We start from the raw sequence: 22,148 nt of genomic DNA, 5'->3' as shown, positions 1-22,148 counted from the left end.
GTCCCTGCCAGCTGCCTTTGCCAGTCGGCACAAGAGCCCACTGCTGCTCCCACATCCCTGAATCTCAGTGCGCCGCGCTCCTGTGCCTCTTGAGTACTCAGCCCTAAAGTCCAGCCCATGGGCCTGGGCACTTGGGGACCAATTGAGGAGTCAGGGCTCCTTACTGCGGCCAGAGCGTCTCATATTCCCTCCCCTCACCTATGAAATGCGGGGATAATCACTGCCTTGAGCAGACTTTGAAATTCCCATCAAGTCAACAGCCTCCCTTTCTTCCTGCTGAACTTGAATGTGGGATTGAAATAGCTGACAGATGATCTTTGCTTAAAACGTGACAAAATTCAGGGCACTTGGGTGACTCAGTCGGTTAAGCATCTAGCTCTTGATTTCGGCCCAGGTCACGGTCTCGTGGTTCGTGGGTTTGGGCCCCGCATCGGACTCGGCACTGACAGTGTGAGGCCTGCTTGGGATTCTCTCTCTCCTCCTCTCTCCGCCCCTTCCCTGCTCTCGCTCTCAGAAAATAAATAAAAACTAAAAAAAATTTAAAAACTTGACAAAATTCAAAACAGAGAAGAGTCCACAATAACGATGCCAGCCATCATCAGGCCCCATAAATCAATGATGTGTTTAAGCCCAAATTCCCCGTGAGGCCTGTAGCCACAGAGATGACAAAGAGCAAGATGTCTTTCCCCATCAGCTGTTCCATCAGCTCAGGAACAGAATTCCAGCTGGAACTCCTGTGTCTCCAGAACTGATCTTCCTTCCTTCCCAGACCCCTTTTACCCTCACACTATTCTCCAAGCTGGTAGCCTTGGGCCCAACACTGTGTGTCACGGGAGGAATGGCCTGGCCTCAACCTATGGACTTCTTTTGGCCTTTTAAAGATCTAAATGAAGATAAGAAGAGCAGTCTGCTTTCTAGCAGTTTCATTAGAGCAGCCTTGCGATGAGGCTCCACCATTCTCTCCATCCGTCCTGGGGACTGCCTCCCAACCCAGGCTTAGCAAGGAGCTAAGTGTTAGCTGCTTTCTTTCAGTCATTCAACAAGTATGTATCGTGGAGCTATTATTGGTGCCAAGAACAACCCTGGCAAAGAAATTAAATAAAAGGCAGAAAAGCAGGATTTGGAAATGGCTCTATACTCCCTAATCAATCCTCAGCACATTTTTACAGCCAGCCAGCCTGGCCATTGAAGGTAAGATTCAACATGGAATCTAGCAGTCACCGACGCCTTTGTCCCAAACAAGAAGCCGCCTCCTACATGTAGTGTTAAGGCAGGCGGCCAAGACGCAGAGCACAGAAAAGGATTTAATTTGAGGAGAAACTAACAATTAGTCAGGATACATACTTAGGACGTTCATTAACACTAAGCGAACATGCCAGATATTCAATTCCCTAAAGAAGTTTTCCTAATAATTTTCCATTTCCAACCCCAATTTTGATGGTCTGAAGAAACAAGGCTTCAGGCTTGTAGTAAGGTGAACTAAGACCTTAAATATAAAGAATTTTCAAGGTAAGATTAATAAGAATGTGTTTAAATTATAAGTTTATTGGACATAAGATATATAGGTTGCTACCAAATAAGGACAACCTATATCTTACACACAGAACATTTTTATATGATTAAGTTTAAGGACAGTCTCTTTTTTCCCTAAGAGGAAAGAACATCTATATTGACCGATTCAAGATGCATCATGAGATAATCAAACAGTTATTAATAAAAGAAACTCAATATAGCAAAAATAATTTAATCAATGAAGTCTTGGCAAAAAGCTTATCATTGAAGTCTGTCGGCTGGTTTTTCTTTGATGCTCCAGCTGGTCACTTACTTAGTTCAGCCTTGAAAAAAAAAAAGAAAAAAGAAAACAAAAAAAATACCGCTGAGGAGAGGTAAATTCATGGTGCCACAAATCATGTCTCTGTTATTGTCCTGAGAAGATTTCACAGCTTTCTCTCTTCTACCTTTGCCTGCTCCCTACCACCACTTCTCAAAGCAAATGTGTTCTTTGGGAACATGGCTGTTTTCCAGTTGCTTGGAGAAAAAGTCTGTCATTGGAGGTGGGCCACAAATATAGAACAAAGTCTCTTTTGAAATATGATCTCTTATCTCCTTCTCCGTTATTCTTCCTTCTACCAAAAAAAAAAAAAAAAAAAACACAACCAGAATCAACAGCAAATAAGCCAGACATGCTTGTACTGAAATGAGGAAGGACTAACTACCACTCAGCAACTGTGTCTGTTTCCAGGAACTCCAGCTCAGGGAGTCTAGTGCTGAGGCCCTCACACAACGGCTCCTGGCGGTAGCACCGGGCGCCAGACCCAAGCGGAGAGTGCATCTCTAGGTTTCCGGCAGGCAAAGCGGGAAGCTCGTCATAATGCACTCTTCAGACAGGGCCAGTTAGCTTACTAATCTTTGGTAGAGATTCAGAGCTCACTTCGGCAAAGTAAATAAACTGGTGAAAAATCTTTCCAAGCAGGGGAAACCACGAGTAGTTTAAATGACCATGAATGGCAAATGGCATCGATTCAGTCAAAGCTGGAATATAAATTCTTTGTAGGCATACTACAGCGATGACGCAAAGGTCCCCTTAAAAAATGTGGAAAATACATTTTTAACATGGGCAGTAAGAAACCTGTATATAGTAAGTAAATCTCACTGAATCTGTCCTTACTTTTCCAAGATGAGTCACCCCCCAGCTCCCCAGGTAGTGACATTCCTAGGCAGCAACTCCCAACGGTAAAGCATCCACACTCGACCGACTGGCATGTCCTCCAAACAACCACGTGGAGATAGTCAAAATATCTTCAGGGGACTCACCCGTGATGTATGGCTGCAGTTCTGCACTGATTTGTGTAGTCTGTTTGGTAACATGCAAACTGCAAGCAATCTTCTCAGGAAATTCATTTACTAAATCGAGGATATTTTGCTGGAATGTCAAACATATTTGGTCACGCTACAATTTTAAAAAATCAAAACAGATGTGCACAACCCCTGCCGCTGAACCTCGACTCCCATTCTGCACACGTCTGCCACTCTTCCTCTCTACTTAGAGAGGTATTGTCTGCAGCCTAGCAGGCCAGAGCATTCAGAGTACAGAGGGCTATTTGGCTTTAATTGAAATCTGAATATGCTAACAAGCATATTACTAACTCTCCGGGAGTTTTTTCTTCTTCCTTTTTCTCAAGCATTGGCAATTAAGCAGCAGTTTCACTGACCACAGTTGTGTCTTTTAACTGTTTCTGTTCTTTTGTTCATCCCGCAGCTGCAAAGCAATCCAGAGTGAAAGCCTTCTCCTGTCAAACGTACTTAGTTTCAACAGATGCAACCGACGGGGGTTTCATTTACCCAGCGGGTCCAAACTCTGTGCCTCTCACCTACTCCTATAACACACGAGCCCACTTGTAGGTCTCCTGACTCGACGGAATCTCAGGGATGTGGCGACTTTTCTGTTCATCCGCCTCCAGATTCAAGCCCACCAACCTGCCCTAGGCCTGTCACTTCAGTGGGCGCGTCCTCAACACTAGCTGTTTCACTGTCCGGCATAAAAAGTGTTGGTTAATTCCCATCTGAACATGATAAAGCCTTGTCAAGCCTTTTGGTGGAACAACGGTTGCAGAGAAGACAGAACTAACGGAAGAAAGTTCCATGGACGACTAATACCATGACACGAGTTTGCTCACGGCAAGCAACGAGACATATGTTTCTTCCTTACCTTAAAGAGGAGTTCACTGGTATTTTTTGCACTGTAGAAGAGCTTTATCGTTCCAACCTCATAGCCGCTTCCTTTGTTCACCCGGTCTCTGTGGAGGTCTGCCGCGTGCCGCAGGATGGACAGCAGAGGGTTAATTCCGACTCCTCCTGCAATCAACACCAGGTTTCTAGAGGCATCTGCAGGCTGAGGGTCAAAGAAGAACTCTCCACCCACTCTCACGGCCACTTCAGAGTCAAGGGTACACTAGGACAGGAAAGAAAAGATCCGTTAGTCCTTTGTGGCACAGGCCTTAAATCTAATGCTCTTCTTTAATAACACAGACTGTGTCTACCTTCTGCATGTTTATCAGTGTTTAGGACTATTTTCACAGCCAGCTCTCAATTGTGCCAGGGCCCTGTGAACTGATTCCACTTGTCCATTATACAGGCCATTTGCTACTCTGCCTCTGTGATCCACACTGCACAGCCACTCCAGTACGGACAAAAGAAGACTCGCGTCAGTAATTTTGCCATTTGTTAACTTCTTAGGTGAAGAGCTGGGTTGTGGAAAAAGGCACTGGGCTCAGGGGATGGCTCTGAAGCACAAGTCCCCTTTTCTCTGCGGCGCTCCTGTTTTCTGATCCAAGTCATGGAGCTGACACAGGCAGGATGGAGCAAGTGTCACTATGCTGCGGCTGCCCTGGGCTCATAAGAGAAGACCCTGGGGACCGGGGGGCTTCCTCCGGGTCACCAGCAGGGCACAGCCAGAGCTGTTGCACAGGCTCGAGGCCAGCCCTGAGATGCTGGTCAGTACTGTCCGCTCTTCCCTGGAGAGGTAAGAATAGACAGCAGAGGATTCACACTAGGAGGGGAGCACCACAGACACCCACCCCACCCGGGTAGAGCGCCTATTTGGTGAGGCCACTTAGACCAGAAATACGATCAGAGCTGAATGTACTGGTCCTCCATGGAGGTGATCCTGCCCCTGACGGGTGTTATGGAAACACGTGGTGACACTTTCTTATCGTCACCATGGTTTGGAAAACCCAACTGGCAGTCAGAGGGCAGGGCCAAAGGTGCGAGATGTCTTGTGAAGTTAGCAATGTCCTCGAGCCGGCTTCTGTTCAGCTGATGGTTAAATTTTGAGGAATTTCATGGACTAGTTTCTACTGGTTGTTTGAAATCGGCCATTGAGGGAGTATCTACAGCACAGAAATCAGCAAATGCTGCAAATGAGGGCTTTTGTACTCAGAGAGCCGATCTAGCAGCAAATCATTATCTCCAATGCCCAGGACTGCTGTGTGGAAACTTCTGAATGGCCCATGGGACGTACATGTAGGTGAAAACTGGTTCGTAATAATCTGAGACTAGATCCTTTTTTTTACAAAAAACACAAAGCATTTTTTGCATGTATCTAGTGGCGTCGTAATAATCTGAGACTAGATCCTTTTTTTACAAAAAACACAGCATTTTTTGCATGTATCTAGTGGCGTCTGAATTTTCCAGAATGTAACCATCATGTGGATTGTACTTTGCTATATCCAGAACTTTACCAAGTATGTTCACTGTTCTGGAAAACCACATCCCAGTTGGTAACATGCATGTGTGATGCTTCTGTCACCATAAAGAATCTTACAATCTGCATCTGTAGAGGGTGTACTCATGGTGATTCCACACTGAGGAATAACCATCTGTCTACTTTGTTCTTCTAGTTAAGATATGCCCAACCATTCATACACTTAAACACACAGGGGCACCTGGGTGGCTCAGTTGATTAAGCATCTGACTTCAGCTCAGGTCATGATCTTGTGGTTTGTGAGTTCCAGCCCCGCCTGGGCTCTCTGCTCTCAGCACAGAGCCCGCTTCAGATCCTCCGTCCCCTCTCTCTCTGCCCCTACCCAACTTGTGCTTACTCGTGCTCTCTCTCTCTCTCTCTCTCTCACTCTCTCTCAAAATAAAAAAAATATAAAGAAACATATAGGCTCTGATTGTGAATCACTTTTCTTTTTCTTTAAGTAGGCTTCATAGCCAGCATGGAGCCCAATGCAGGGCTTGAACTCACGACCCTGAGATCAAGACCTGAGCTGAGATCAAGAGTCAGATGTTTAACCAACTGAGCCACCCAGGCACCCCATGAATCCCTTTTATTTCTCCTTGGCATTACACTTAAGAGAGTTATGCCACCCCAAAATTTTTCATGTGTTGATTATACTAACTTTGAATTTCATCTCAGGATAGTTCTACAAAGAGGGCATTGGATCTGACAGGGTTGAGACCTCTAGTTTGGAGAAAATGCACTCATCTAGGACCCGGAAGACTGAATTTTAATCACAGTCTACAAAGTCCATCAAGTTCCTTAATTTTTCTCAGCCTCTGCTACCGCATCTGTTAAATGGGTACCAGCACCTGTCCTACTCACTTCACAGGGCTGTGGTGGCCGTCATATGACACACTATGGGGAAGAGCTTGCTGGCATCAGGTTCTATTATGAGAGGGTGTTTTAGTCATTGCAGCTGTCACAGAAGAGAAAGCACTGAGGGTGCCTGCTTCCTTCTTCCCTAAAAACGAGAGTCTAGAACTAAAGAAATTTATATCAAAAGCAAAGCTTCGCTCCATTACATGCTCCTGATGCAGATCAACTGAATGAACACCCTCCTAAGAAGCCGTAAGTTATCATGTGCTTTTAAAAGACCAAACCCTCAGCATTCACTCCTTGGCACCTTACATGGCAGGTAGGCAGCTAAGTACTTTTTGACATGAATTGAATTTGGGGCTTTACAACGGAAAGATGTTAAATCTTAAGAGTTAATCTTTGAGAAATCTAAGAAAAAATGAAAATTATTTTAATTCACTAAAGAGGCCCTTTCTGGAAAGTAAAGAATGATTAAATGAAGGGAAATCCTTTCTCAGAAAAAACATCTGAACTGAACAATTTTAAATATATAGGCCATTTTTACATGAAGAACGATAAGTGGGTTTTCATTTTTGACAAAAGAAATTAGCAGCAAGGGAGCATTCTGTTAGGAATAAGTACAATCTAGGAATCACTACAGTGGCCACCAAAGTGCTTTAAAATGCCCCTTCTTTCCAAGTCTCAAAAAGAGAAGCTGTGATACGAGAGGCTCTGCCTAATGACGACAGATTACTCTCTTTGTACCCTCCCTCCCCATCCTGCTTGCCTGCACACACTTCTCTTTATTTCCAAGAATATAAGAGAGACTAAGAAATGAGACAGAAATCATTTTCTCCAATGGTCATCTTCGGTAGGACTAGTAATGACAGCAAAGCCTTTAGGGTACTGTTTTTAGAAACCAGAGTATTTCAAAACCCTAAAGTTGGCAACAACAACAAAACAATGTGCATGCCATCTCCTTAGTGACAAAATAATCTTAAATAGATCTATCTTCTAATTTGCTAGCATCTGGAAAGAATGAAAAGCCATCTTTGTCTTTTATTGATCAATAAAAACTGCCAAGGTAGCATGAACACAAGACTCAAAGTGCTACACGGTATAATATGTAAGCGAGTAAAAGGACATTACCCTCAATTACATAGCCATGTATCTAATTTGGGTATAGATTTTTCTACTTGCGAAATAAACAACTTTTCCACAGCAACTGGAGCCCAGCACACAATAGCTGTCTAGAACCCTTTACCCTGCCAGGAGCCTGAGCCAAAGCAGATAAAATAAAGGAAGACATTTATGGCACTTTATCCCCTGTCCCCACAGAGCAGCCTGCTGCCACCCAGACACTCACGTGCCTCCATTGTCCACTCTAATAGCTTCGTAAGACAAACCCTCAGGAGGAAAACAGCCACCTGAGAATGGTACCAAGAAAAATCTGACTTCGTAAAGGCTGTTTGCAACTCCCACCGGGCAGAGTGGAGCAGGCACTACAATTAAAATGTGCATTCAAGCAATGCCACCGGAGATTTTCTACCGCCTTTAAGAATAAGTTCCTTCATTGAAATGTCAATGAGGCATGAAACCAAGCAGGGAGCTGTGGACCAGGACCAGGTCAGGTCACGTGGGAGGCTGTTCACTGGAGGGGACTCATGGAACTAGGAGCCAGGATGGCTAAGCTCATTTTAACACTGAGTGTGGGACACATGGAAACCTTGCTGGTTCCACCCCCATGGCATCTTTTAGAGACTCAGGATGCAGCCTACAGACAGCCATGGGTGGAAAATCCAAAGCGAATCTAAAAAGGAATGCAGCAGCTGAGGACACATGGAAGGAGTGACTCAGAAGGTCAGAGGGTAAAAATGTGACAGGATACACTTAGAATGGAAATGCTAAGGCAAGCAGCTGCCTTACTCTGAACAGATACAACTTGACATGCAGACCCTAATTAGAACAGCTATTTTTTATGCCCCTATATCTTTTTCTTTTTAATTACCTTACAGTAATACATTTTTTTTTGGGTGGGGGGAGTACAGTTCTATGAATTTTAACACATACATAGATCTACGTAACTACCACCAAAACCGAGATACAGAACAGCTCCATCACCTTCAAAACCTCCCTGTGCTCTCTATGCTCACACCTTTCCCTACCCCTCACCCCTGTTAAGCACTCATCTGTTTTCCATCATTGTATCTTTGTCTTCCAGAGTGTGACGAAAATGGGATTATGGAGTACGTAACCTTTGAGAACTGGCTCTTTTCACTTTACAGGTGGCCTTTGAGCCTCACCCAAGGGGAGAGCATCAATAGCTCATCCATTTTTATTGCTGAATAACAATACATTGTTATGAATGGATCACAGTTCGTTTATTCACTCACCCGCTGAGAAACATTTAGGTTGTTTCCAGATTTTGATAATTATGAATAGAACAACGATAGATGTTCCTATACAGGCTTTTAAATGAACAGAGCTTTCATTTCTCTAGAATAAACACCCAGGAGCAGTATTACTAGGACTTATGATAAGTGCATATTTAATTCCGTACAAAACTACCAAATGTTTTCCAGATTGGCTGTATTACCTTGCATTCCTGCTAGCAATCTAAGCAATACAAGGGACTTCCAGTCACTCCACATCCTTACCAGCACTTGGTATTGTCAGAATTTTTAACTTTCGTCATTCTACGAGGTGTGTAGAGACACCGTGCTATATACGGTTTTAATCTGCATTTCCCTAATGATGGCGAACATCTGGTCATTGCTTATTTGCTATCTTACATCCTTTTAGAGAAGTACCTTTCAATCTTCTGCCTATTTTTAAATTATGCTTGTTTTCTTTTTGCTGACTTTTGAGAGTTCTTTATGTATTCTGAATATTACAGATCCTTTCTTGGATATCTAACGTGCAAATAACTTTCTCTGAGTCTGTAGCTTGTTTTTGTTTTTGTTTTTGTTTTAATTCTGTTAACAGTATCTTTTGCAGAAAAATGTTTTTAGTTTTGATTAAGTCCTATACATCAACCTCTTCTTTTATGGCTCTTGCTTTTGGTGTCCTGCCTAAGAACACTTTGTCCACCCTCAAGTTCAGAATATTTCCTAAGTTTTCCCCCGAAATTTTTATAGTTTTGTGTTTTCCACTTAGATCTACAACCTATTTTGGGTGAATTTTCAACATAAAGTATGACATTTAGGTCAAAGTTCTTTTTCTTTTTTTTGCATACGGATAAACAACAGTCCCGTCTCTACATGTTGAAAAGGTTACTCTTTTGCCACTGAATTTCTTCAGCACTTTTGTCAAAACTCAAATGGCCATATGTATGTTGGTCTATTTTTGAACTCTTTATTCTGTTCCATCAATTGATGTGTCTATCCCTTCACCAATACCACACTGTTTTCATTACTGTAGCTTTATTTTCACCTTAAATTTGAGCAATGTGATTCTTCCCACTTTATTCTTTTTCAAAACTGTTTTAGCTCTTCTGGTCCCTCTGCCCTTCCAATAACTGCTAAAATCAGTTTATCTACAGCTACAATATTTATACTGGTACATTCCTTTTTGGAAAAGGTGATAAGAAAAGGCCTGGGATGGGATGGAGGTTGTTGGTAAATATAGAAGGCACAGTCCAGAAACAAAAGGGATGGTGGTAAAAAGGAGAGAAGGGTCAAAAACTAAGAAGACAACTAATCTGTGCTGAGCTCATTCTTTGTTACCAGAGTTCTAGAAGGTAATGAACAGGCAGCTTCTGTAGGATTGTGCTGAGTCCCATGGTAAAACAGCAGTTATTAGCAGCAAATGTGGATTCCCTCTCAGAATCACGTGTGAAGAACTCTCCAGAAAGGCAATAACACCACAGATTCAGCAGCACTCAGCTCTGGGCACGAGCGGGATGCAATCAGAAATTGTTTCCTTTCCAAATGAGAGAGTGATGGTTTAATTCCCTTTGTTTAGGACAGTTAGGAAAAAATAATCTGACTTATAGATGTACCATTTACGAGACATATATACAGAGGCAACTTTCAAAAACTTACATAAGATATAAAATATTTCAGTACTAAAGAGTGTTCAACTCAACACTGGTAACCCAGAAGATATTATCAGTCTTCTTCCTTAATGCATCAAAAGGATTCTGCTTCTTTGACCATTATGGAGTCTGAATTGTGGATATAGGGGCTCTTTGTGAGCATGTACCCTTTTCACTCAAGCCTAGGTTTCTTAAGTGCATGAAGTGAGCTGAACACCAACTTTGTGGGAGGCAGTGATGCCCAGATCTCCAAGTTTAAACAGATTTGCTCACCTGATTGTGAATCCAGAGAGCAGGGGGGTGGTTCGCATATTTCACTGCCAATTCTATCATCCTCTCTTGTTTTAGCAGTCTGGGGCTGGAGCATATTGAGAACCCACCAACCACAGAGACTCCTGGGATAAAGAAATCAACCCTAAAAAAAAAAGAAAAAGGAAATAAACTCTTTCTGTTGAAGCAATTTTAAAAGTGGGCAATAGGTAAGTAAAACTGACAAACTTTTAGCTAATTAAGAAAAAAAAAAGAGAAAAGAGAAAATGAATAAAACCAAGAATGGAAAAAAGGACATCATCACCAACCTTATAAAAATAAAAAAGATTATAAAGGAACTCTATGAACAACTGGATGACAAAAATTTAGATAGCTTAGGTGAAATGGGTATAGTCCTAGAAAGACAGAAACTACCAAATTGGACTCAAGAAGAAACAGGAAATCTGAACAGACCCTTAACAAGCAAATAAATTGAATTAGTAATTTCAAAACTTCCTAGAAAGAAAAGGATAGGTCCAGATGGCACAATGGGTTAATTCTACCAAACATTTAAAGAACACTAATCTTTCACAAACTCTTCCAAAGAACAGAAAAGAACACTTCCAAGTTCGTTCTATAAGGCTAATATTACCCTGCTACCCAAATCAGACAAAGATATATAACAAGAAAAGAAACTACAGATCAATATCCCTTGTGAATATGGACACAAAAATCCCAGGAATACTAGGTTGGTTTAACATCTGAAAAACCCAGGTACCATCTTAATAGATGCAGAAAAGGAATTTGACAATATTCAAGAGACTTACATAATAAAAATATTCAACAAACTGGGAATAAATGGGAACTTCCTCAATCTAATAAAGGACATCTACAAAATATCCAACATTTCACATTGAAAAGCTGAAAGTTTCTCCTCTAAAAACAGAAACAAGACAAGGATGTTTGCTTTTACCACTTCTTTTCAACATTGTACTAGAGGTTCTAGCCGAGGCAATTAAGCAAGAAAACGAAATAAAGAAGCTACAGATGACATGATGTTGTATATAAAAAATCCTAAGAAACCTACTATAAAGATATTATTAATAAGTAACTTCAAATAATGTTGCAGGATACAAGACTAGCAAAAATCAATTGTAGGGGTGCCTGGGTGGCTCAGTCTGTTAAGCATCTGAATCTTGATTTCGGCTCAGGTCATGATCTCATAGTTCGTGAGATGGAGCCCTGCATCAGGCTCTGTGCTGACAACCTGGAGACTACTTGGGATTCTCTCTCTCTCTCTCTCTCTGCCCCTACCCTGTGCATGCTCTCTCTCTCAAAAATAAGCATTAAAAAAAAAAATCAATTGTATTTCCATACACTAGCAGTTAGCAATCTAAATGTGAAATTAAGAAAAATAATTCTGGGGTGCCTGGGGAGCTCATTTGGTTAAGTGTCCGACTTTGGCTCAAGTCATGATTTCATGGTTCGTGAGTTCGAGCCCCACATCGGGCTCTGTGCTGACAGCTCAGAGTCTGGAGCCTATTTCAGATTCTGTGTCTCCCTCTCTCTCTGTCCCTACCCCGCTCATTCTCTCTCTTTTCTCAAAAATAAATAAACATTAAAAAATTTTTTTAAGAAAAATAATTCTATTTATAATAGCATAAAAAAGAATAAAACAACTGGGAATAAATTTAACAAAAAAAGTGTAAGCATTGCATACCATTGCACTACAAAACATTATGGGGAAAATTCAAAGAATATATAAATATAAGAAGACATCTAACATTCACGGATTGGAAGACTCGATAATGTTAAGATGGCAATACTCTCCAAATTGATCTACAGATTCAGTGTGTGCAATACCTATCAAAAACCCCAGCTGGTTTCTTTGCAGAAATTGGCAAGTTAATCATAAAATTAATGTGGAAATTCAAGGAATCCAGAATCATCAAAACAATCTGGAAAAAGAAGTACAAATTTGGAGGACTCACACCTTCTGATTTCAAAATTTACTATTAAGTTACAGAAATGAAGATACTGTAATACCGGCATAAGGACAGGTACATAGATCAATGGTAAAGAATTGAAAGTCTAGAAGTGAACTCTTAAATATACGCTCAACTCACTTTTGACAAGAGATCAACACAATTCAATGGCAAAAGAATCGTCTTTTTAATGACTGGTGCTGGAACAACTGGATATCCACATGTAAAGAGAAGAAGCTGGACCCCTACCTCACACCATATACAAAAATTAACTCAAAATGGGTCACAGGCTTAAAGGTAAGAGCAAAAATTATAAACTCTTAGAAGACTTACATAGGAATAACTCTTTGTGGCAATGGTTACTAAGATACGATACCAAACATTTTAAAGAAAAAATGATGAAACTAGACTGCAACAAAATTAAATACTTTGTGCTACAAATGATACTATCAAGTTAAAGGACAACACACAGAATGGGAGAAAATATTTTTAAATCATATGTCTGATAAGGGACTTTGACACAGAACACATAAAGAACTCTTAAAAATGGGCAAAGGATTGGTATAACATTTCTCCAAAGAAAATACATAAATGGCAAATAAGCACATAAAAAGATGGACAGCATCATTAGTTATTAGGAAAATGCAAACCAAAATCTCAAGAGCTATCACTTCACACTCACTAGGATCGATGGCTAATCAGAAAGACAATAGTATTAGAGAGGATCCTGAGAAACTGGGACCCTTACACACTACTGGTGGGGACGTAATATGGTGCAGCCACTTTGGAAAACACTTTGGCAGTGACTCAAAATGTCTGAGTTACCATATGACCAACAACTCCACTCTTAAATACCCACAAGAAATGAAAATATATGCCCAATCAAAAACATGCACATGAATATGCATGACAGCATTACTGGTAATAGCCTAAAAGGGAAAACAATCTGAATTTTCATCAATTGATGAATGTATACACAAAATGAGGTACATCCACAAGAGAATGAAGCACTGAGACATGCCACAACATAGATGAACATTAAAATCGTGTTAAGAGAAGGAAGCCAGCCACCAAAAAGACCACCTACTGTATAATTCCATTGATATGAAATACCCAGACTGGCAAATCCATAAAGACAGAAAGTAGAGCAGTTAAGCAGGTGAGGATGGGGAGTGAATGATAAGCAGTATAGGGTTTCTTTCGGGGATGATGAGAATGTTGTAAAATTTTGTTCTGTTGATGGCTGCACAGTTCTGTGAATGTAGTACAAACCACTGAATTGTACACTTTAAAGAGTACTTTTTTTAAGTTTATTCATTTATCGAGAGAGAGAGAGAGAGAGAGAGAGAGAGCGAGCTAGCACGTGCACATGCAAGCGGCAGAAGAAGAGAAGAGACAGAATCCTAAGCAGGCTTCGCACTGTCAACGCCAAACCCAAAGTGGGGCTCGATCTCACAAACCGTGAGATCATGATCTGAGCCAAAATCAAGAGTCGGACATTTAACCAACTGAACCACCCAGGGGCCTCTGAATTGTATACTTTAAATGGGTGAATTTTATGATATGTAGAGTATATCCCAATAAGCCAGTTTTTTTAAAGTGTAAAAAAAAAAAAAGAGCAACAAAAATTCTTTCACTGGCATTTGACAAATTAAAATGCTGATGTGACCTAAGTTCCAAAAATCTTATGTTGTCTTTTCTTCTAACCATACTGCTATAGTCTAGAACTCTTCCAAGTTTTAAGCCTTAGATACTTCTGTGCCATAGAAAACCTTTTTTGGTGGGGCTTCTAGGCAATACAACAAAGCTAGTTACATACCAAGGAAAGAAAAATTTCTTAGAACCTGGAACCACAAAAAAATTCGCATCCCAATGTCTAGAAAACAAACATCTAATCTAGAAGTTTCTCAGCCCTCAAAGAGCAAAAGTATCATTATTCCCCCAGTTATTTCCCTACCAGTAGGCTTACATGAAAGGTACACTATGTTCTCTACTGATATGATCTATGACCTTAAAATATGTTCTCTTCTGATCTCTGGCCTTAAATATCCGGACATTTTTTATAATCTTTAAAAACCAGTTCTGGATTGGAAGTGCTCCAGAAAAAGTCCCTAGGCTATTTTTTTCTCTATTCACTTGATTCTTTCCCATCAATACTTTTATTTCCTCTTCATTTCAGGCAAGATATAAATCTAAAGATTGTAGTTAATATTTATTAATACAGTTGTTGCTTGCTTTCGGAGAAGAGGTTTAATAGTTATCTCCACAGCTTCCATGTTCAAAACAATAAGTAAATCAATGAGCTAGGTTTGCTGCTTCATCTCCTGAACTACAGTGCCCTCTGCTGCTCGATGTTGATACAGACCGTTCTCTCAGGTGAATGACAGGGAATCCTCTAGTAACTTTGGAAACCAATTTTTTTAAAAAGGGACTCCTTCATTAAATGCTATACAATTCAAATGACATAAAAACTTTATCTGAATGGATTTAAGAGAATATGCACAATACATTATTTCATAAAACATGCCCTTTCCAAGATTAGCATTCTTGAAGCCAAGAGTTGAGGCACCTACTCTACTCTATATGAGTGAGTATAGAAGAACTGGGAGAAAGAACCTAATTCTTTATGTAGTGAAGCCACATGTCCATATCCAACTGTGCACACCAGGCAGCCCTGTCCTGCCCACAGATGCAGCCCCAGTGCCCCGCACATACCTGGCATGCAAATTGTGACCAAATGGCAATGCTTCACCATGAGGTCCTAAAACTCTTTAGTCCTCAGCTTGAGTGCTTGGAGCCCCTCCCTCATCCCTTGTGCAAACACCACAGACAGCACCTGCTTACCATGTACAGGCACTGTGGCCAGTGTTGGATGTAAAGATGCAAGTATGTCTTGATTCCTGCCCTCAATAAACTCACCCTAATGGGAGGAAAATCAACAGATAAACATAATTACATGGGCTATGAGAAAATCTGCTTGGGAGAGATAAAATGCTCATCATTTAAGGCCTGTCTGGAAGTACCTGCACTTAGCATAGATTTCTTCTTAGCTCCAATATACGTGATCTTGTTTTTATCAGGAAAATACTAATAAAGCCACTATTTTATTTTTTAAAACTCTGTTTGGTGGGAGGTGGGGGTGGGGGCGCGTAATGGAAGAAGTAGTCAATTCTACCAGGGGTGGACAGATTAACAAAGACTTCAGAGGAGTCTTAAAAGACACACAGCACTCACCAGACAAGCGTGGGCAAAGACACAGTCTGAACAATGACACCAAGGAGTGGAGCACTTTCTATGTGTGGTCATGTAAGAGTCAGGGCTGCCAACACTGCCATTTAGGTTCTATACTGTCTACAAGGCAGCAGCCCTGCTAGAGGGGTGGGGTGTAGTCTTATTTCTCTAACTTCACTCCTCTCATCTGTTTCTTCTTGGTGTCCGTGTCCTTCACTTAGTCACTTTCAAGCATGAAAACTTTTGTTACCTTATATGAAGTCACAGACACGTTTCTCTTTCCTAAAATGCTTTGGCCTTGCTTTCCCTTGGTCCTTGCAAGCCCACGCGTGGAACGAGTACTGACTGTGGCAGGAGGGGCATCATCATAGTGGAGATGCACACTTACCTACTCCTACTTGGCCTGCTGCTCTATCGAACAACAGCAGGGAAACCAGCCAGGGAACAAAGAATTGGAATCTGTCCCCTGGGCCTCACCAACACAGATAGACAATCTAACTGACTGAGTGAAACACTGGCTATAACAAAAAGCAAAAACAAACTAATAAAGTTAAACATTAGGCATTGTATTAAACACCTGACATCCCAAGACATAGGAATATTACTATTCCCTCTTTAAAGACATGGAAACTGAAGCCCAGAGAAAGAAGAAACTACCCACATCACAGAGCTAGAAAAGCCAGCATGTGAATCACGTGGTCTCCAGAGCAGTAGGCATGTGACGCTTCGATACAGCCTCCCTCAGAGGACGGACCCGGCCCACAGCAGTGAGTGCCACAAGGAACACTGACTCTGCCAACTTCAGGCACTCACACATGATACGGAGACCGTTGGTGGCACACTCCAGCCCCGAGAGAATCCCCATCTTTCTACCATCAGGAAGGAGGGCTTCTGAGAAGGTCAAGAATAGGACTCACCTAGCTACTAGGCAGTAGATCTACTAGTGACAGAAGCCTAAAAGGTTTAGTCCTGCTCCGGTGAGCAATGGTTTTGAGGGAGTGCCCTCTTTTGGCCTTTCTCTTTAGATTGGATTACTTGAGTTCTTGGAACTGGTTTCCCAAAAGGAATTAGTCCCCTCTGGAAGGTCCAACAAGAACACAGTGTAACACAGAAGAGCCCCAGAGGCTGATCTCTGGCCTACGTTAAAGTGTCTACCTGGAGACCTGTGCCCAAAGCTCCAGAGCATTCATTTATTTATTTAAAGGCAGGTCTAGAGCGTCCCTGTTTGGCAGGTATCAGAGGAGGCCAGTGGTCAAGAATTCAGAGACGTGGGATCGATCGTGACCCAATCTCTGACCCCAAAGATAAGCCCAGGGGCAATCCTCTACCTTATCTCTAGCAGTACTCCACTCTGATAATCCTAACTACACAGACTGCATGGCAGCCACGCCCACACTCCCTCTCTCCTAGATCCTTGCCCTCTTCCCCAAAATGCCACATGGAGGTTACTACCGAGCTGCTGATCTAAGAGAGCACAGAGCATGTGCCATCCCAGCAACAGCACCGAAGACACAGGCATCACCAACCTAAGCAAATGGCCCTTCTGTAACCAAGAAATAAAATACCCAAAGAAACTTACAACCTCCAGAACCATACAATAAGTCAGTAGTAAGGGAGAAATGTTTTATTTTATTTTTTAATTGTTTTTAATGTTTGTTTATTTTTGAGAGAGAGAGTGCAAGCCGGGGAGGGGCAGAGAGAGAGGGAGACACAGAATCCAAAGCAGGCTCCAGGGTCTGAGCTATCAGCCCAGAGCCTGACACGGGGCTCGACCTCACAAACTATAAGATCATGACCTGGGCCGAAGTCGGACGCTCAACCGACTGAGCCACCCGGATGCCCCAAGGGAGCAATCTAAGGTTCAGATGATGCGAATGAGTGCTGATGGCCCCGTGACAGGGAAAGATCAATACTAAAGAGTCGGAGATGACCACCCCTATGTCTGTCCTCTGAAACAGGAGTCTGTCTGGGCACATTCTAAAACCAATTCTGACATCAGTGAGATTACCAAATCCATTCATTGGTATGGGACACAGAACCCCAAACTTGAAAGATTTTATCTTGAGGATCACAAGGGAATCCTATTTCTACACATATCACTAGGGAATGATGGTATTTTTCTTATCAGGTGACTACAGTTGCAAGTGCTAATACATGTGCAGGTCCGTCAAGGTCGCAGCATTACAAACCAACGTACAGGCTTCTCTAATCGGGAGTCTTGGTGCAATTCGGTGTTGAAGACACAGAGACAATGCTGTGCGCAGGACCCAAACACTTCCACGGAAAGGGGAATATGGAAAGACAGATCATCACAATTAAAGTCTCCACTTTTCAATGTAATAACTGCTTAACTATTTTTGAAGGGTAAAAATGTTGCCCGCCCCCCTAAAACAGCCCAAATGCATTTAATATGCATCACCGAACATGTGCTAAGATTGCAGTAAATTGCCTCACAAACGCAAATTATGGCAATCAGCATCTTGTTTTCTAGTTCTAAATTCAAAGGCAAACTATGAACACAAGACTGCTAACTCTTGCTATTAGCACACTTGCTATTATCACACATCCTCCTTCTAACAAAACCACATTTCCAGATGGACTGCCAAAATTAGTCAAGTGACTCCTAAGAAAGACTACCAAGACTGACATGCCAGAAATTCACTTGGAAATGAATGCTTTATTTAAATAAAGGAAACATACACCCAAACACACCTTTCCTAAGGAAATACAAGTTGCTTTATTTACAATTCAACTTGAATTGCAACTCAGGGAGGCCATTCACAGGAACGGTGGGACAGCTGGGCTGTCCACCCTGTCTGTATTCTGACTGGTCCTTGGTGTCAAATCGGACAGAATCAGGAGTGTGATGCAGGCTGGGCCTGGTTGGGGGATCCTGGTAATAAATTCAGCAAAATACTTAAACTCAACTCAGACAAGTGATACGGGAATTCAGTCAAGAAGGTGGTCAGCTCTGTGACATAACCGGGTATTCTCCTTTTCAGACTGCTGTGTTTACTCTGTATTTGACACAAAGGCTAATTTTTTAAAATGTATCAATCTCCAGCAACAAATAACTCAAGCAGATTAGATTATTCCAGTGCATTCTATTATAGCGACCATTCCTGAAGAGCATAATTATCAGAGATGTCAGGTCCCTGGCTCAGAACTAACTGCTTTGTTTCAATCTACAAAACTCAAGGCAGCAATTTTCATACATGACTGAGAAGGTCAAGGGCTCAAAACCAAGGTGAGCTCCGAGGCAAGGAAATGAATCAGATTCTCTCTCCGTGCCCAAAGGAGGCTCCCCCTGAATGGGGATGGTCTAGAATTCCTACTCCTCAGGAGAAACAGCCAGCCAATGTAGTCCTTTCCAGAAGAAAAACTAAGCCCTGCTATTTGATGGCAACTCCTTGAACACAAAACACCAAGGAAAGAGAGAAGCCACTTACCACTGGCCAGCTTTAAAAGAAAAATCTTTATCAGCAACGAGCAGGTGGAGCCTTTTCACTGATGGCGACTCAGCAGCAGCCCCACAAACCTTAGCGGCCGACACGACCTAGAGACAAAAGATGAACTGTGGCTGAGGTTAGTGTGTACACACGTGAGGAACAAACTATGGCTTTCTGGTAACTAAGGTTTCTTGAAATCTACAAAGATGTGGTTTTTGTAAACTGCAAAACAAGGGAAAGAGCACTTTGCTTTAAAATGCTGCCTACCACCAGGTCAACAAATTTTAGTTATCTTATTTTTGAGAGATTTGCATTCAAACTATTCAAATTTTATTCTGCATATAAAAATCATCTCTCTTTCTTTTTTTTTTAAAGTTTATTATTTTGAGACAGAGAGAGGACACAGTGGGGGAGGAGCAGAGAGAGAGGGGGAGAGAGAGAGAATCCCAAGCAGGTTCCACACTCCAAGCTGAGCCTGACACAGGGCTCAATCTCACAACCCTGAGATCATGACCTGAGCCGAAATCAAGAGGTGGGAGCTTGGCCGATTGAGCCACCCAGGGGCCCCACAAATTCAGCAGAATACAGATCTCGCGGTCCATGGGTTCGAGCCCCGTGTCGGGCTCTGTGCTGACAGCTCAGAGCCTGGAGCCTGTTTCAGATTCTGTGTCTCCCTCTTTCTCTCACCCTCCCCTGTTCATGCTCTCTCTCTGTCTCAAAAATAAATAAATGTTCAAAAAAAAAAATTTTAAATGTTTATTTTTGAGAGAGAGTGGGGGAGAGGCAAAGAGAGAGGGAGACAGAGGATCCGAAGCAGGCTCTGCGCTAATAACACAGAGGCCAATGCAGGGCTTGAACTTGCAAACTGCGAGATCATGACCTGAAGTCAGGTGCTTAACCGACTGAGCCACCCACACATTTCAAAATCATCTCTTAAAGGGGCTGTTTAACAAGTGTTTACTTGTTGAGTGTCTAGTATATTCCATGCACCAGGCTGGATAATCTGGAAAGAGCTTGGGGAACTGGAACCCTGTGAACCATCTGCCTGGTGTCTAAATTCTCGGTCAGACAACATACACAAAGTGAAACCCACTGTCAGCTACGAGCCTATGTTTGTTCTGAGCCTGTAAGAAGTCCATGACAAGCTAATTTCAGAAATTACAAGCACTTAGCAACTTATTTTTAGCAATTTCACAGAGTCTGTTGAATCTAATAATAGACAACAAATTGGGTTTGTATTCCCTATGATTTGTAATTTATTTTTTCTAATTCACTGTTGATATTTGCCAAAATATAAACAGTCCACAGCCTTAGAACAATATCAAAAATAGCTCCTCGCTACAGATAGTTTGAGAAGCACTATCCTAAACAACGTATCTGGTTTCTAGAAAATTCTAAGGTCTGAGCCAGGCACTCCTCAGTGTCATCCACACCTCAGCAGCTCTTGAGTTCAAAATGCCTCTGCTTCCTTCATTCTTTGTTTCTTCCACCTTTGGGTTTTTCTTCCTCCTGAAATCTGAGACATCTTCACATGACATCTTCAGAACATCTTGTCACAAAAAAGACAACATGACTCTTTCCTCAACCTCCTACTGCCATTCAACTCCACTTCTGGAAGCAAATCAAAGCAGTAGCAGGTAACCAAAATACAGTCATTCTCCTTGGATGGTGTTAGTTTCACAGCTCCACTAAAGGGTGCCTTGGAAAGCTGTCAAGGTCAATGAACCTCACACCCTAACACTGCTCCCCCTCAACCCCTTTCTCCCATAGGACTAGGTTTAATCAAATTACCAGTGGGAAGCAATTCTTAAAAACCCACTGCAAAATTCTCCAGATGGATGGTGGTCCCCCTCACTGACTCAAAATATCTCTGAAAATGTCTTATCTTTCTCCTGCTCCCATAAAATCTCTTGCCTCTCTTCCTCTGGATTTTTGCCAGTCCTCCTTCTCCCCTCCCTGAGAGGAAGTAGGTCAGTTTCCACACTGACCATCTCCCCGAGTTTCTGATCCTAGTCTTGCCCATCCTCTCCGAACCTGTGCTCCCCCACTCCCACCAGCCCCTTCCTTCAGGGCCACAGTTCCTCTCTCTAGACCTCCTGTTCATCAGGCAGGACACCTAACGCCGTCTGCCTTCCAAAATAAAAGGAAGCAGCATAGTGTGGCTGCTAACAGCACATGTTCTGTAACCACACTGCCGGGTATATAATCCCGGCCCCAGCACGCACTTACCAACCGTGTGACCCTGAGCACATTACCCAGCCCCTCTCGGTTATAAAATAAGGTCAACAACACCTGTACCTCAGAGCTGCTGGTGATTAAATGAGATCATACGTGCAAAGCACTTATAATGCTGCTGGTTCATAATAAGTACTCATTAAGTGTCTATTACAACGTATCTCACGGCATTCATTATAATTAGCTTACTAGTATTTATTTATTACATTATACATTACATTTTATTCTCTCATTATTGTTATATATACCACCATACCAGTGCTTTCCATGTAGGACCTTGCAGAATGAGCACTACACACCCCCAGGGGGCCTATTCTCATAGAGGACGAGAAGAACCTGTAAAGTACAGTGGCCTTTGTACCCCGTCCTATTTGCTAGAACAAACTTAAAAAGCCATAGTGGGGGCACTTGGGTGGCTAAGTCAGTTAAGCATCCGACTCTTGATTTCAGAGTGGGTCATGATCTCATGGTTTGTGGGTTCAGGCCCCACAGCTCGCTGTCTCTCTCTCTCTCAAAATAAATAAGCTTTAAAAAAGCCTTATTGTCTTCAAGCAACTTTAGAAATTTGGCCTTTAATCTCTGCCTCTGATACTTCCTTATCTGACAGAATCTTCTGAGGCGCTCGGTAAACACAGGTAACTCAGCTTCTGTTCTCTAGCAGCAGGTTCTAATGATGTCTGCCTGAACAAATGAACTCAAATGTCCAGGCTCAGTTCTTGCCCTCTCTGAGCTCTATGATTTTGACACTTTTTAAATTTTTTTTTTTTTTAATGTGCTACTTATTTTTGAGAGAGAGAGAGAGAGACAGAGTATGAGTGGGGGAGGGACAGAGAGAGAGGGAGACACAGAGTGTGAGGCAGGCTCCAGCCTCAGAGCTGTCAGCA

The 22,148-nt window shown here is 42.1% G+C and overlaps 1 protein-coding gene across 6 annotated transcripts in view; it reads right to left on the bottom strand.

Moving 5' to 3' along the window:
• Window positions 1-1,525: 1,525 nt before the first annotated feature.
• Window positions 1,526-22,148, bottom strand: part of OXNAD1 (oxidoreductase NAD binding domain containing 1) — a 40,594-nt gene continuing 19,971 nt past the window's right edge. For 5 of the 6 annotated variants that reach the window (XM_019435746.2, XM_019435754.2, XM_019435771.2 and 2 more), the window contains 5 exons: window positions 19,030-19,136; window positions 10,389-10,530; window positions 3,710-3,952; window positions 2,815-2,923; window positions 1,526-2,126 (listed from right to left, as the gene is read on the bottom strand). In XM_019435746.2, the coding sequence (XP_019291291.1) occupies window positions 1,972-2,126; window positions 2,815-2,923; window positions 3,710-3,952; window positions 10,389-10,530; window positions 19,030-19,136 (756 nt within the window). In that variant the 3' untranslated portion in view covers window positions 1,526-1,971. The remainder of the gene's footprint in view (window positions 2,127-2,814; window positions 2,924-3,709; window positions 3,953-10,388; window positions 10,531-19,029; window positions 19,137-22,148) is intronic. The other variant, XM_019435780.2, reaches the window with a different exon arrangement.

This window comes from Panthera pardus, unplaced genomic scaffold (assembly GCF_024362965.1).
Source record: "Panthera pardus isolate Hobbes unplaced genomic scaffold, ASM2436296v1 HiC_scaffold_16, whole genome shotgun sequence".
Classification (NCBI taxonomy): domain Eukaryota; kingdom Metazoa; phylum Chordata; class Mammalia; order Carnivora; family Felidae; genus Panthera; species Panthera pardus.
This window is presented reverse-complemented; position numbering and strand designations above follow the sequence as displayed.